General features: G+C 34.7%; 1 protein-coding gene across 13 annotated transcripts in view; it reads left to right on the forward strand.

Annotated features, from left to right (window-relative positions):
* Positions 1-8269: 8269 nt before the first annotated feature.
* LOC127511224 (uncharacterized) overlaps positions 8270-12779 on the forward strand; it is a 239084-nt gene continuing 234574 nt past the window's right edge. For 4 of the 13 annotated variants that reach the window (XM_051891989.1, XM_051891987.1, XM_051891984.1 and 1 more), the window contains exon 1: positions 8271-8846. In XM_051891989.1, coding sequence (XP_051747949.1) covers positions 8360-8846 — 487 coding nt within the window. In that variant the 5' untranslated portion in view covers positions 8271-8359. Of the gene's footprint in view, positions 8847-9020; positions 9072-9166; positions 9299-12779 lie in introns of all 13 variants that reach the window. The other 9 variants (XM_051891994.1, XM_051891992.1, XM_051891991.1 and 6 more) reach the window with 7 other exon arrangements.

Consider the following 12779-nt stretch of genomic DNA (forward strand, 5'->3'; position numbering starts at 1 on the left):
GTTGGCCAAGATTTCTAAAAATCCTTTCTTTGTATTGGTCTTAAGAAATATTCTAATTTTCTGAGATACTGAATTTGGGATTTTCCTTAGTTGTCAGTTATAATCATCAAAATTAAGAGAAATAAACATTTGAAATATATCAGTCTGTGTGTAATGAATGAATATAATATACAAGTTTCACTTTTTGAATGGAATTAGTGAAATAAATCAACTTTTTGATGATATTCTAATTATATGACCAGCACCTGTGTGTGTATATATATATATATATATATATAATTGTTTTTTTTTTTTTTTTGAAAGTCATAAGGATGATAGCATCTGAGATTGTGTTGGACTGGGACCTTAAGTGTTGGGTCCACGCCACAATACTAAATATCACACTGTGGCTTGATGAAGCCCTGACGCTGATGTGCCTTAATGACGAGGTCATTCTAACACACCGAAGACCCAATGCTTCAAATGGCCTGAACAAGCTGAATTCTTTAGCTTACACCATAATCGCAGTACAAGTAACCCTCCACAACACTTTAGCTAAGACTAATATATTGTGGTTAATATATTGTTTCAGATAGAAGTGAATGCTTCAGCTAGATGGCTAACATTGCAGAAAGAGTTGCAAGTTGTAAATGCATTTATGCAAGCTTGGTGAAAAACTAAATAAGCTAGCTAGATACATGTGATTGTGTAATGCTAACACCCAGAGTTGTGCTTGATTTCTAAGAAATGCTGGTTCAGGTGGAGTGTGAGGAGAACCTGAAATACTACAGGTCTGAATCCCAGAGAAAAATGACTTCTATGACTATTGCCAATTCATTCAAGAAGGCAAGTTCACCTCTTTTTGAATAATTTCACATTATTACAGTTTTATATGAAACCACAGTTGTTTACAGTATGTACCATAAATGTGTGTGTAAGAGTATTTCTAATTTGTCTGCATATAGATCATATAGATTGCTCAAAATAATACACCATCTATTTAATAATACCACCTGTTGTGCCCATTGAGATCATGTGCATGTGATACAATACAGTACATGGAGACCAACAATAAGAGGTTTTCAAATGACAGTATTACACCATTTGTACATTTCAATAGTAAATTGCATCAGAATAAGGTGCCATACTAAAGCTTTATGTAATTATTTCAGTCTGGAAAGTTAAACTGTCATTCTGTACTATAAGAGTAGACAACAATTTGTATAGTTTTATTCACTGAAATACGTTTAAACTTGATAATTAAATGTATTTGTTTCTGAAGAATGAGTTGATTTGAAACATGTATGGAGTGTTTTGTTAGTTGACACTATCAATATCACCTTTTTGTTTAATTTGATAAAATATTTTGTTTGCTGCTGTTTCACAGTGGTACTGGAGTACATCTGGGAGAGAAACAAGCAGCCAGGTGATGGTCATCTGAAACAGATGAGATGTTTGGGTGGGTGTAAACAGTTTTGGATAAATTTCTGCAGGCATGCACCTACCTCAGAGGACTCTTTTAAAAGGTACTGTACTACACGTGCCTCCTCACATGACTTTTTGTTCAAAAAAAAAAAAATAAATGTTATGTTCATGCACATATTCAAGGCTGTAAAAAGATTCACAAAAAATTATCTGCCAAAGGTGTAAGAAAAATAATCTGGTTTCTTTTTGAAATCTTATTTCTTGTTTATTATTTTTCTTACCCTATTGGTATATAATTTTGCTTGTGACGCTCGTGCTGCGTGCAGGTTAAGTGAAATAAATACAATATTTGTCAAATACACAGATGTTTCTGAGACATTTTCATTCAATATGTACTGCTTACAGCATCTGTTTGTGCAAGAATAAAGTTTAATGTAGACCTATACTATTTACATACCAATGTAGTGGGGTCTAAGTTTTTATCAGTTTCATTTTGCTAGACATAACACAATATAATATCATGACTACAAGACAAGAGCTTTTACACTGCAAAAAAATGCTTTTCTTACTTAGAGTTTTTGTCTTGTTTCTAGTCCAAATCTCTAAAAATTCTTAAATCAAGAAGCATTTTCTAGACAAGTTAAAATGATTGTCTATTATTAAACTAATAACGACGGTAACTATGGAGACAGATGAGTGGTGCGAAACTGAACAAAGAAACGTGACAAATGAAAACAAACTTAAAGTCCATGAACAAAACTAAACAGAATGGTGACACTAAGTTCATCAAACTCATTCAGGTGATGTCAAATTTCCTTTTTTCTTATAGGTTTATTCTTGTTGTTATTTGAAAAAAAGCAGGGTCAAAAATTATTAGATGTTACCAAAATATTTTTTTCAAAAAGAAGAAATGTCATTTTAAGTTCACAAGTAAAGTTAGAAATGAGTTATGATTTAGGTAAGTGTAACGTGTAAAAGTGTTAAATTAATGCATAAATGGGGACAGCGCCATCTGTCTGCTGCATGATGGCATTTAGCATGTGAAATACAAAAAAACAAACAAAAAAACAACAACAGTATGTCGGTGTCTATCATAGACTGTAAAAAAGGGTGTCTGTCCGCTGAATGTGACCCTCTGATTCTCCTCCGTGGTCATATGGGAAAGTGAATATTTACAAAAACAACATTAAAACTACACTTGCATTTAACATTACACCCTTCCAACAAAGAAATGGATCGACTTCTGTCAGCTTGTTAAACATTTTTTATTTGAACATTTTCTACCATATGATGGCTGAAGCAGCAGCACGTGACACTGTTCTCATGGTAACCAGATCAACATTGTGAACGGGATAGTACAAAACTTAAGTGAAAACACCAAATTATCATTCAATGGGATAAAATAGCTTCTCTTCCCTGCAAACGATCAGGTATCCATATTCATTTCAGTATCAGGAGACGCAAAACGCTATTAAATGCGACAACTTTTAAAGTTAAAAAACGATATAAGTTATAAAAAACGGTATAACGGTAAACGATATAAACACGGTTCTCGATTTTATCTATTTGAGCAACCATAAATTATGTAAAACATACGAATTTTGAGTTTTTGATAAGATTCCTATATAGAAAAATCACTCCCTGTCCTCCAGATTCATTCGCGCTGCTGCAGTGACGCCATGTGCAAACAACCTATTGAATTGAATTTTTCAGTTTTTCATTGATTTGTGATCAATTCATTGAAATGTCTATTGAAGTTGTCAAATTGCAACATTTTATACACTATAAGATCACAACGCAAAGATTTAATTGATTTAAAAAGATTAAAAAAGAAGGTGCTGTTTTAAATAAACAGCAGAGATAATGAAACATGCTTTGGAAGTGATTTAATTCTCCATGCTGTTTCCCTTATTTCTACATGTTCTCCATTGTGCAGCTCGGCAGAAAGACCACCTAGGCAAGACCGTCACATAAAGTTCAAATGTCTTTAATCTGGAAAAGTAGGACACAAGGTGTATGGAAAAAATGCACACTGCAAAACTAAATAAGACTTTTAATATTAGCCTAACTATAAATAACAACTAACTGGTGTCAGATCTGTTCACAGATTAACCTTTTACAAACCGTAAACATACAAACATCCATACATACATACATTCCATACATACCGTAGTCTAATACAACTATAATACAACTATGTATGTACACATGTATGTTCACTGTCACTTATATCAAAGAATAAAAGCTGTCTCTTTAAGAACTGTGCATGTGATCTCCTTCCTGTACTTTTCTAAGGCATCTTCACTTGAAGGGAATTGAATGCAATCAACTGTCTTAGTACAGAGGACATTTTCAGCAAACTGAATACAAAAATATGAACATGTTAAAACGCACACATGTATTGGAATATGTCTCTCATTATATACAGGTTTGTGCCTATAGTAACAATATAATGTTTATTTCTCTATCTGTCTGTCTGTCATTCTATCTATTTACAACATAACACAAACTTTCTGGGAAAATGTATGAAATTCATGACGTATAGCGTCGTTTGCACTGGGTGCGTCCCACGGGTCCACTTTTCAACTGCACAACCCCTGCCAATCAATAAAGTGAGACTGTTCAAAAGGAATGTATAAAGAACCTTTTAGGGGTTCCAAATATGAAGCACATATCGAACCTTCTGTTCCATGAGATCAGATTGTGAAAGAATGACTAGCTGTGTTACAATCATGATCATGTTGGACTTTTGTACTAAGAGTTTTTAAAAACATACTGTACAAAACTGTTATAAAGCAAATAAAAAACTGTAATACTAACACCAACAGTATCTTGTGGACTCAAGGTATCTTGTCAGCTTCAGAGGAGTTGCTTTGAAGGTTTCAGCAGGATCGTCCTCTGCTGTTTCGGGAAAATTATCAGAAATTTTACAACCCCAAAAACCCACCGAACTGTCACATTACAACTGTTGGTCATTCATAATCTTTATGCTAAAATGTGTTGATAATATATCAGTTCATTGTTTTTCAAGTCTCACCATGAGCATCCAGTGATGATGTTCATTCACAACACCCAAAATAAAGTTAAACCTTATAGGATCAATCTGAAACCTAATCTACTACACTGAAAAGAGTTGTATTGTTAGTTGCTGTCTTTATTTCAACTACATGAAAGCATACACATCTGTTTTCTTACATTCAGTTTGGTCTTTTCATTTTTCCAGATTTCAGACACTTCAAATAAATCTACAAACAGGGCCTGCTCCTGATGGGTCTTGTTGTATCTTCTCACGAGAATGAAAAAATATTAATTCACAACGTTGGAATAAAAAGTAAAAAGTACATGTCATGCAAAGAGGTCTGTGTACTTTGCATCCATTCCTTCTTCCTTTTTTAACCATGGAAACAAAAACAAAATAGGAACGGTTGTTTAAATTTTTAAATGCTATGTTGAATGCCAAACTTTAAATTAAAAATGTATACACAAATTTCATGCACACAAAATATTGACTTATTTTTAGATTTTTTTATTACGTTTTGCATCTTTCTAAACCAAATTAAAAATGAACAGATTAATGTTGAAAAAATGTCAATTTACAAGTTTTCTTTTGTTAAATTATTGTTTCTCCCACACTTTTGAGTGCCACTACTCTGAAACCATGATAATACATGACTTGATTTTAAAACTGAAATGGGCATTGCAGAACACCTGTCCCAACATGATGACGAGTGAAATTGCTGCCCTTGTTTCCGTTAAAAAGTCAACCCATTCTCACTCACGAGGGGTCCGATACCCCAGCGAAATGTCACTATACTGACAGCAACATGCCCGCTGCGACGCCGGACATTCTTAAAAGCACTTAATGTGAAAAATGCTTAATGTGGCTTACTGTACTAAGACAGGGATATTGGAGGCCCAAATTCAGTACACACCTTATTACTGTAATAAAGCATACATAGCTACATAAGCAGATGAGCCCACAATATGAACACAATTAAATAGCCTACAAGCATTTTCCTAAAATACCATTATAAAGAAAGTGCTTGATACATCAAGACAGTGATATTAAAAGACTCATCTGTTTAAATATTATTAATAATGAAGCCTTCTATGTCAACAAGTAGATCAGGCTGAATATGAATGCATCGTGCTTAAACGCGCATAACGTGGCTTAATATGTTAAGACAGTGATATTGAAAGATTCAATATAGCCTACACCTATATTGAATCTACATACTTAATAAAGCATACTATGTACAGACATGCCGATGCAGACACGTTAAATATTGTTTTAGTAGGCTATATATTTAGCCATGTAAAGCGTTTTAGAGTGTTCCAGTGATGCGACTGTAACTCATTGCTTTCAATGAAGTTTGAGAAACAAATAGTCTATAGCGACTCCTAAAACAGTTTCTTGATAAAAACACCTAACAGCCAGACAAAAAGTGATTTAGAAGTCGTCTTTATTCATAAAACAGTGAAAAGCAAAGGGACGGGATCAAGAACACAAGCTCGATAATGTTGGAATGCTAAACAAGAGGCCAAGTAGAAATGGCCATGTTTAGGTTGAAATATAAATGTAAAAAAAAAAAAAAAAAAATTGAACAAATTAGATTGTAAATTAATCAATGTAATCTTTTAAGGCGTTTTCAGAGCCTTTGTTTTTTTTTTTTTTTTATGGGTCTGGCCATTTTGATGCAAGTCTTTCTATTGATCCCAGAAGAAAAGCCACTAGAGGGCGCTTTAAGCATCTGTGTACTGACGCAAAACAACTAGAAAATAATTTAGCATATTTACATATTTGAATATCATTTATACTATTTTTAATAATATAATGATATTGTAAAAGGAAAATTAGCTTGTATCTGCAAATTCTATTAATCAGCGTTAAAAGAAAAAAAGAAAAAAACGCATTTTCCATATTTCATTTGTGGAAAAAGGAATGGACGCAAAAGTACACAGACCCAAAGATAACTTGTCTATTCTGAAATGTTAAAAGTGTATTGTCAGGTTAACAAAATAACTGGATTCAATTTTTGATTTTCATTTTTTAATTTTCAGTTCAGTTCAGGTCATTTATAGGTGACTTCTAAGTTGTTTTTTCTCCCATTTCCCATTTCTTCCAATGCCTTTGAACTTTTGGGGCTGGATCTGATTGGGAAACTCACTCTCACAGACAGTGGTCATCAGTACACATGGACATATGTGTAATGATTGATTAATTGACCAAATGACCACAGGCTTATCCACTTAGATCCAAGTCTGCAGAGGAGACTACACAAACTGTTACCTATTATTAAGTTTTTTTCTTCCTTCAAGGGAGGGAATGTTAAAGCTGTATCGCATCATACAGTGGTAAAATGTAATTTAAAAAATATACGTAAGTTGATTATAATCAAAAATAATGTTTTTGTTTTATTATCGCATGTGTCCAAAATTCTTGGAATCAAAAGGAGTTTGTGCCCACCGTATCAGCCCCAGACTAATGGTCTAAAATGTTTGGTCATTCTGAGCAGATTCTTCTTTGTTATTAATGTGTGTCTTCTTGTGAGGAGTTTCAATGCACGGTCAAAAGAACAAGCTTTCCAAATTGACTCCTTCGAAATGACAAACATTTGGAATGGAAAAAATTCTAAACTAAAGGTTGGTTTGTTCAGGTTTATTTATGTACAATTCTGAAACATTAAGTTCAGAAAGTTTTGCAGTAATTTTCTGAATTTCAGGTTGAACCCACATGTACAGATATCTCACTGGCACTGTGAATGACCACCACCACTGGACAGTTGTGGTAAAAAATAAAACATTTCACTTTACATGTGTAGGGGGAAATATTAGCTCGAAAGTTCCCCTTTATTCATTATGGGGTATTGTTTGTAGAATTTTGAGGGGGAAAAAAATAAAGTTAATCCCTTCTGGAATGAGGCTGTAACATAACAAAATGTGGAAAAAGTGAAGCGCTGTGAATACTTTTCGGATGCACTGTACATATTTATATATATATATATATATCATGTGCATATCGTGTGTTTTATATAACCTGTGGAGGCCTTCCTGTGTGTTATACATTTATTATAGCTGATTCATATGTTTTTCTAACTCAATTAGCCTTAGACATGTCGTATGTATGTTTGTGTGTTTTATATAACCTGTGGAGTTCTTTCTGTGTTTTAAACATTACAGCTAAACTCTTAGGAAAGCCTACCCCTATTATAGGAAGTATACGCTATTTGGTATCTGTGTGATGGGTGAATGATTTCCAGTAGTTGATTTCTTAAAGTGTTGACTAAAACTCTCAAAAGTTTAGCTTCATATGTTTTCCTAACTCAATGTGTGTGAGGTTTCGCATTACGGTCAAAAGGTGTTGATTAGCCATCTGCCGTTAAAGTTTGTGGAACAAAGGAGAGTCTAGTTTATTGATCAGCTCTGTTAATACAAACCCTGGTTTGAGATTCAGCAGGCATGGGAGAGCAGTTTTTTTTTTAATTTTTATAGATCAGCGGTGGTCATCCTTGTGGGATGCAGAAGGATAATCACAGAAATGTGCACGTCCTGTCGTGTGAATGGATTGTTGGATCATGCTAATGCAGGTTAAAATCTCACACTTTAAAGTCTGCGTAAAGTCATAAAGTTTAGCGCACATGACCATGTGGACATTATGTTAATTACATGCAAGAACAGGGGGGTATTCCAGAAAGCAGTGGACGAATAGTTGATAAAGTGTTAAATATTAATTCTGAATCATTTACATATTAATTTGGTTCTTATTCACTGTAAATCAATCACCTTTGAGTTAGATTGATTCGAGTTCCCTTACATGATTAACAATTAACTTGAACTAATTGATCTGAAGCAATATAAATCAAGTACAAAAGACAGTAAATCAGGACACTATAAAAGGAACATGAGAGGCTGTGGGGATGACAGAGCAAGAGCTGGAAACAAACATCAGTGAAGAATGAAGGCTTTAGTATGTATACTGCTGCTGTTGGAAACCTTTGTGTTTGTCGTCCAGCAGCAGGTAGATGGAGGACTCAATGAGAATGAGATCAGTCAACAGATCAGCTCTGAGGACGGAAGACAGAATCCACCTCAAACAGACACTTTGAGAGCTGAAGCTTCAACTGACAGCCAACAATACTGCAATCTGGGCATCCCTGACATCCATGCAGCACTGAGAGAACTGACCGCCACCGTTACAGAGCAGAAAGGAAACATCAGAGAACTGACCGCCACCGTTACAGAGCAGAAAGGAAACATCAGAGAACTGACCGCCACCGTTACAGAGCAGAAAGAAAACATCAGAGAACTGACCGCCACCGTTACAGAGCAGAAAGAAAAGAACATAGAACTGACCGCCACCGTTACAGAGCAGAAAGAAAAGAACAGAGCTTTAGAGACACAACAGACGTTTATCCTGGAAGAGCTGAACAAGAAAAATGAAGGTACTTCACCAAAACATTCACTCTTTTATCAATGATCCTCAAAGTAAAACACCAATGTAATACATTGTATAGTGTAAATGTTAGTGTAAAGTTGAGTGTATACTGTGTAAATTGTGTTATCTATTACAATAATCAGTGTAAATGTCATTTAACAGAATCTTTATTCCTTCACAGAAATTTCAAATCTTACTCTGAGTCAAGTGGAGTTGAGAAAGGAAAATAGAGGTGAAAGTGTGCTTGAATGATGTTAAATTCAGTGTATACATTCTCAGTGTAATACAGTAATATATCACAATATTGCTTATGTTTTTCAATAACAGACAGAGAAATAGCTTTTTCAGCTTCACTGATGCAATCTGGCGATGGATATATTGGTCCTTGTACCACTGAAATCACACTAACCTACAGGAACGTCTTCACAAACATAGGGAACGCCTACAACCCAATTACAGGTAATTATCAATGAAATGGAGTCATAAAACTCAGTTTATAATAATGAAAACCCTTCTGCTCCATTCAGACCTTATTTCCTGTTGTCTTTTATAATGGCTTTTGTTGTTAATTTAAATATTGCTGTTAAATATTAAATGCAGTAAATATTATTCTATATAAATAAAATGCCATATTTGGTATTGAGAAAGCAAAGGCTGTCTCTATGAGTGAGTCAGAACAAAGAAGAAACTTCCAAGTTGTACGACAGAACATCGAGTCATTATTGGCCGACTCCTGCATTAGCATAACACGCATGCGTCGTGTTGCTCACGTGAACAGGCGTCGACCAATACTGAGCTGGCATTCTGACATACAACCTGGAAGCGCTTAACGTAAACAGAATAGAAGAATGACACAGGAAAAAATATTGTCGAATAAAGTCATTATTTTGTTTTGTTTTTGCACACAAAAAGTATTCTTGTCACTTCATAACATTAAAGGAATAGCTCACCCAAAAATGAAAATTTGATGTTTATCTGCTTACCCCCAGGGCATCCAAGATGTAGGTGACTTTGTTTCTTCAGTAGAACACAAATGATGATTTTTAACTCCAACCGTTGCGGTCTGTCAGTCGTATAATGCATGTCAATGGGAACTCCATCTATAAGAGTAAAAAAACATGCACAGACAAATCCAAATTAAACCCTGCGGCTTGTGACGACACATTGATGTCCTAAGACACGAAACGATCGGTTTGTGCGAGAAACCAAACAGTATTTATATCATTTTTTTTATCTGTAATACACCACTATGTCCAACTGCCTTGCGCACGACATCCGGTGCATGAGGTGTGTACACGCTCTGGCGTAGTTTAAAGGATTAGTCCACTTTCAAATAAAATTTTCCTGATAATTCACTCACCCCCATGTCATCCAAGATGTTCATGTCTTTCTTTTTTCAGTCGAAAGAAATTAAGGTTTTTTATGAAAACATTCCAGGATTATTCTCCTTAAAGTGGACTTCAATGGTCTCTCCAAACAGTTGAAGGTCAAAATTAAGTTAAGTTGCCAGATTTCCAGAATTCAAACACCCAATCAGAGCTTTTCTGTTAAAAGAACATGTTTTACTTAATCTTTGCAATCTGGCAACCACGCACACGCGCTCTCTCTACACTGAGGAAGAAGCGCGGATGATCTGAAAACACAGACAAGTAAGCTGGAGTTCAGCGATCTTCATTTGAGATTTTCTACTTAAAGGGTTAGTTCACCCAAAAATGAAAATTCTGTCATTTAGTACTCACGCTCATGTCGTTCCACACCCTTAAGACCTTCGTTAATCTTCGGAACGCAAATTGAGATATTTTTGTTGAAATCCAATGGCTCCGTGAGGCCTACATAAGGAGCAATGACATTTCCTCTGTTTTTTTTGGCGCACCAAAAATATTCTCGTCGCTTTATAATACTAATATTGAACCACTGTACTCACATGAACTGATTTAAATATGTTTTTAGTACCTTTATGGATCTTGGGAGAGGAAATGTCATTGCTCCCTATGTAGGCCTCACGGAGCCATCGGATTTCAACAAAAATATCTTAATTTGTGTTCCGAAGATCAACGAAGGTCTTACAGGTGTAAAACGGCACGAGAGTGAGTAATTAATGACAGAATTTCATTTTTGGGTGAACTAACGCTTTAAATTAAAGTGTCATTCAGTTGGTCTATATAGCGCTGCTCGTTTGCTGTCTAAATCTCGACCAAAGTGTAGGCTGATATCCAGCAGTGGTTCTCAAAATGCTGAGTTTTGCCATTCGTTTTATTCTACTCCACCTTAAAATAACATTAAAACTGAGCATGTATTTCTAGCAGGTAAAATGTCGTAAATACATGACATTCAATCAAATTACCTCATCTTTCGCGGTCAAAACTGACTGCATCCACACCAGCAAATCACGCTACATTAGTGATGTTCTCGACAATATAACGTTACCTTTGTAAAAGTGGGGATCTAGCACTTACTAGCATGAAGAACAAATATAGACACAGACTGCATAGAGATTTAAGATTAAAACTCTTTGATACAAAAACATACTCTTCTGTTTTTAAGGTTGATCATATTATTCCATCAAGAATATAACATAATATCCCGAATATTCATTTTATACAACACTTCAACAAACAAAAGGGTCGTATTAAGTGATGTACATTTTAAACAGTATTGTCAGTATTTTTGCTCTATTTTGCAACGAAAGCCACAGCAAAACTGCAGCACACAAGCTGTTTCGTGAACTAATCTGTGTCTTTGAACGAATCGTCAATGATTCAATGACCCATTCATAATACAGCCGCTTGCTTTGATACTGAAAGAATGAATGACTAGGGCTGGGAATCGATTCCATTAAGGGGAATCGACTCCTCATTTAGGGACTTTATTAGTTCAAAGCTATCATTAATTTGCCTCATGCTTGCTAATAGTTACTGGAAGTCTGATTCATTTCCTCAAAAGGGTTCTTCCAGTTAGTTCATGTCAATGAACCAGTTCAAAAACCTATTCAGGCGTTATTTTACGGTGAATCTGGCTTATGCTCTCTGTACTTTTGAGCGCTGCATGGACTTACGAGAGAATAGATCATGACTTGATTGAGGGTCTTGATTAGTTTTTATTTTAAATAAAATGTTTTTTTTTTAAATCCTTTTCTTTCTATCAGCCAATAATTCTGAAAGAAAACGTGTCGTGAGCACAGATCAGTGTTGGCTGAGAGCCTTAATTGCTATATAGCCTAGTAAAAAACAACTTCCCCACGCATCTAATTGACAGATAAATCACACGCTCTTATACCAGTGTTGTTCATGTTCTGGTTATTGTACAGTTTGCTTTATATATTAATTCTGGGCAAAGCATACAGTTAAAGTAAACTTCATAATTCAGCTGAACTGTGCACATGTAGACACTGTGTGTATATCTAAGGTTATTATTATTATTTTTTTTTTTAAAGCGATACTGCTGGGCTATGAACTATGACCCATTTCAGGTGCAATACAGCCAAAATTACTATTTAAAATCAATCAGAGATGTACCTTTATATTATTAATAAAGCTTCATATTATGAGAAGGCTGCTTTCTACAACTTTAATACCCTGTAGTCATGGCGAGATAGGTTCCTTAAATCTAAAAAACAAGAATCGAAAAAGAATTGAAAACAGAAGGAGAAATTGATTCTTGGAATCGACTCCAATCGATTCTAGAACCAGGAATTGGAATCGGGCTCGATTCCAAAAAATTAGGCATCGAACAGCCCTATGAATGACTCGATGATTCACTAATAAAAACAGTGACTTACCGCTACCTACTGGCGGTTTTAATCTAATATTTAAAAGTATCACTTCATTTTTATCATTATTGTATTTATTGATTTTTAAAAAAAATTTATTTAAAGTATTATTTATTTTATAAAGGTATTTATAAAGGTAAAAAAAAATCTGGAAAAATCAATTTAAGAGGG

This window comes from Ctenopharyngodon idella, chromosome 4 (assembly GCF_019924925.1).
Source record: "Ctenopharyngodon idella isolate HZGC_01 chromosome 4, HZGC01, whole genome shotgun sequence".
Taxonomy (NCBI): Eukaryota; Metazoa; Chordata; class Actinopteri; order Cypriniformes; family Xenocyprididae; genus Ctenopharyngodon; species Ctenopharyngodon idella.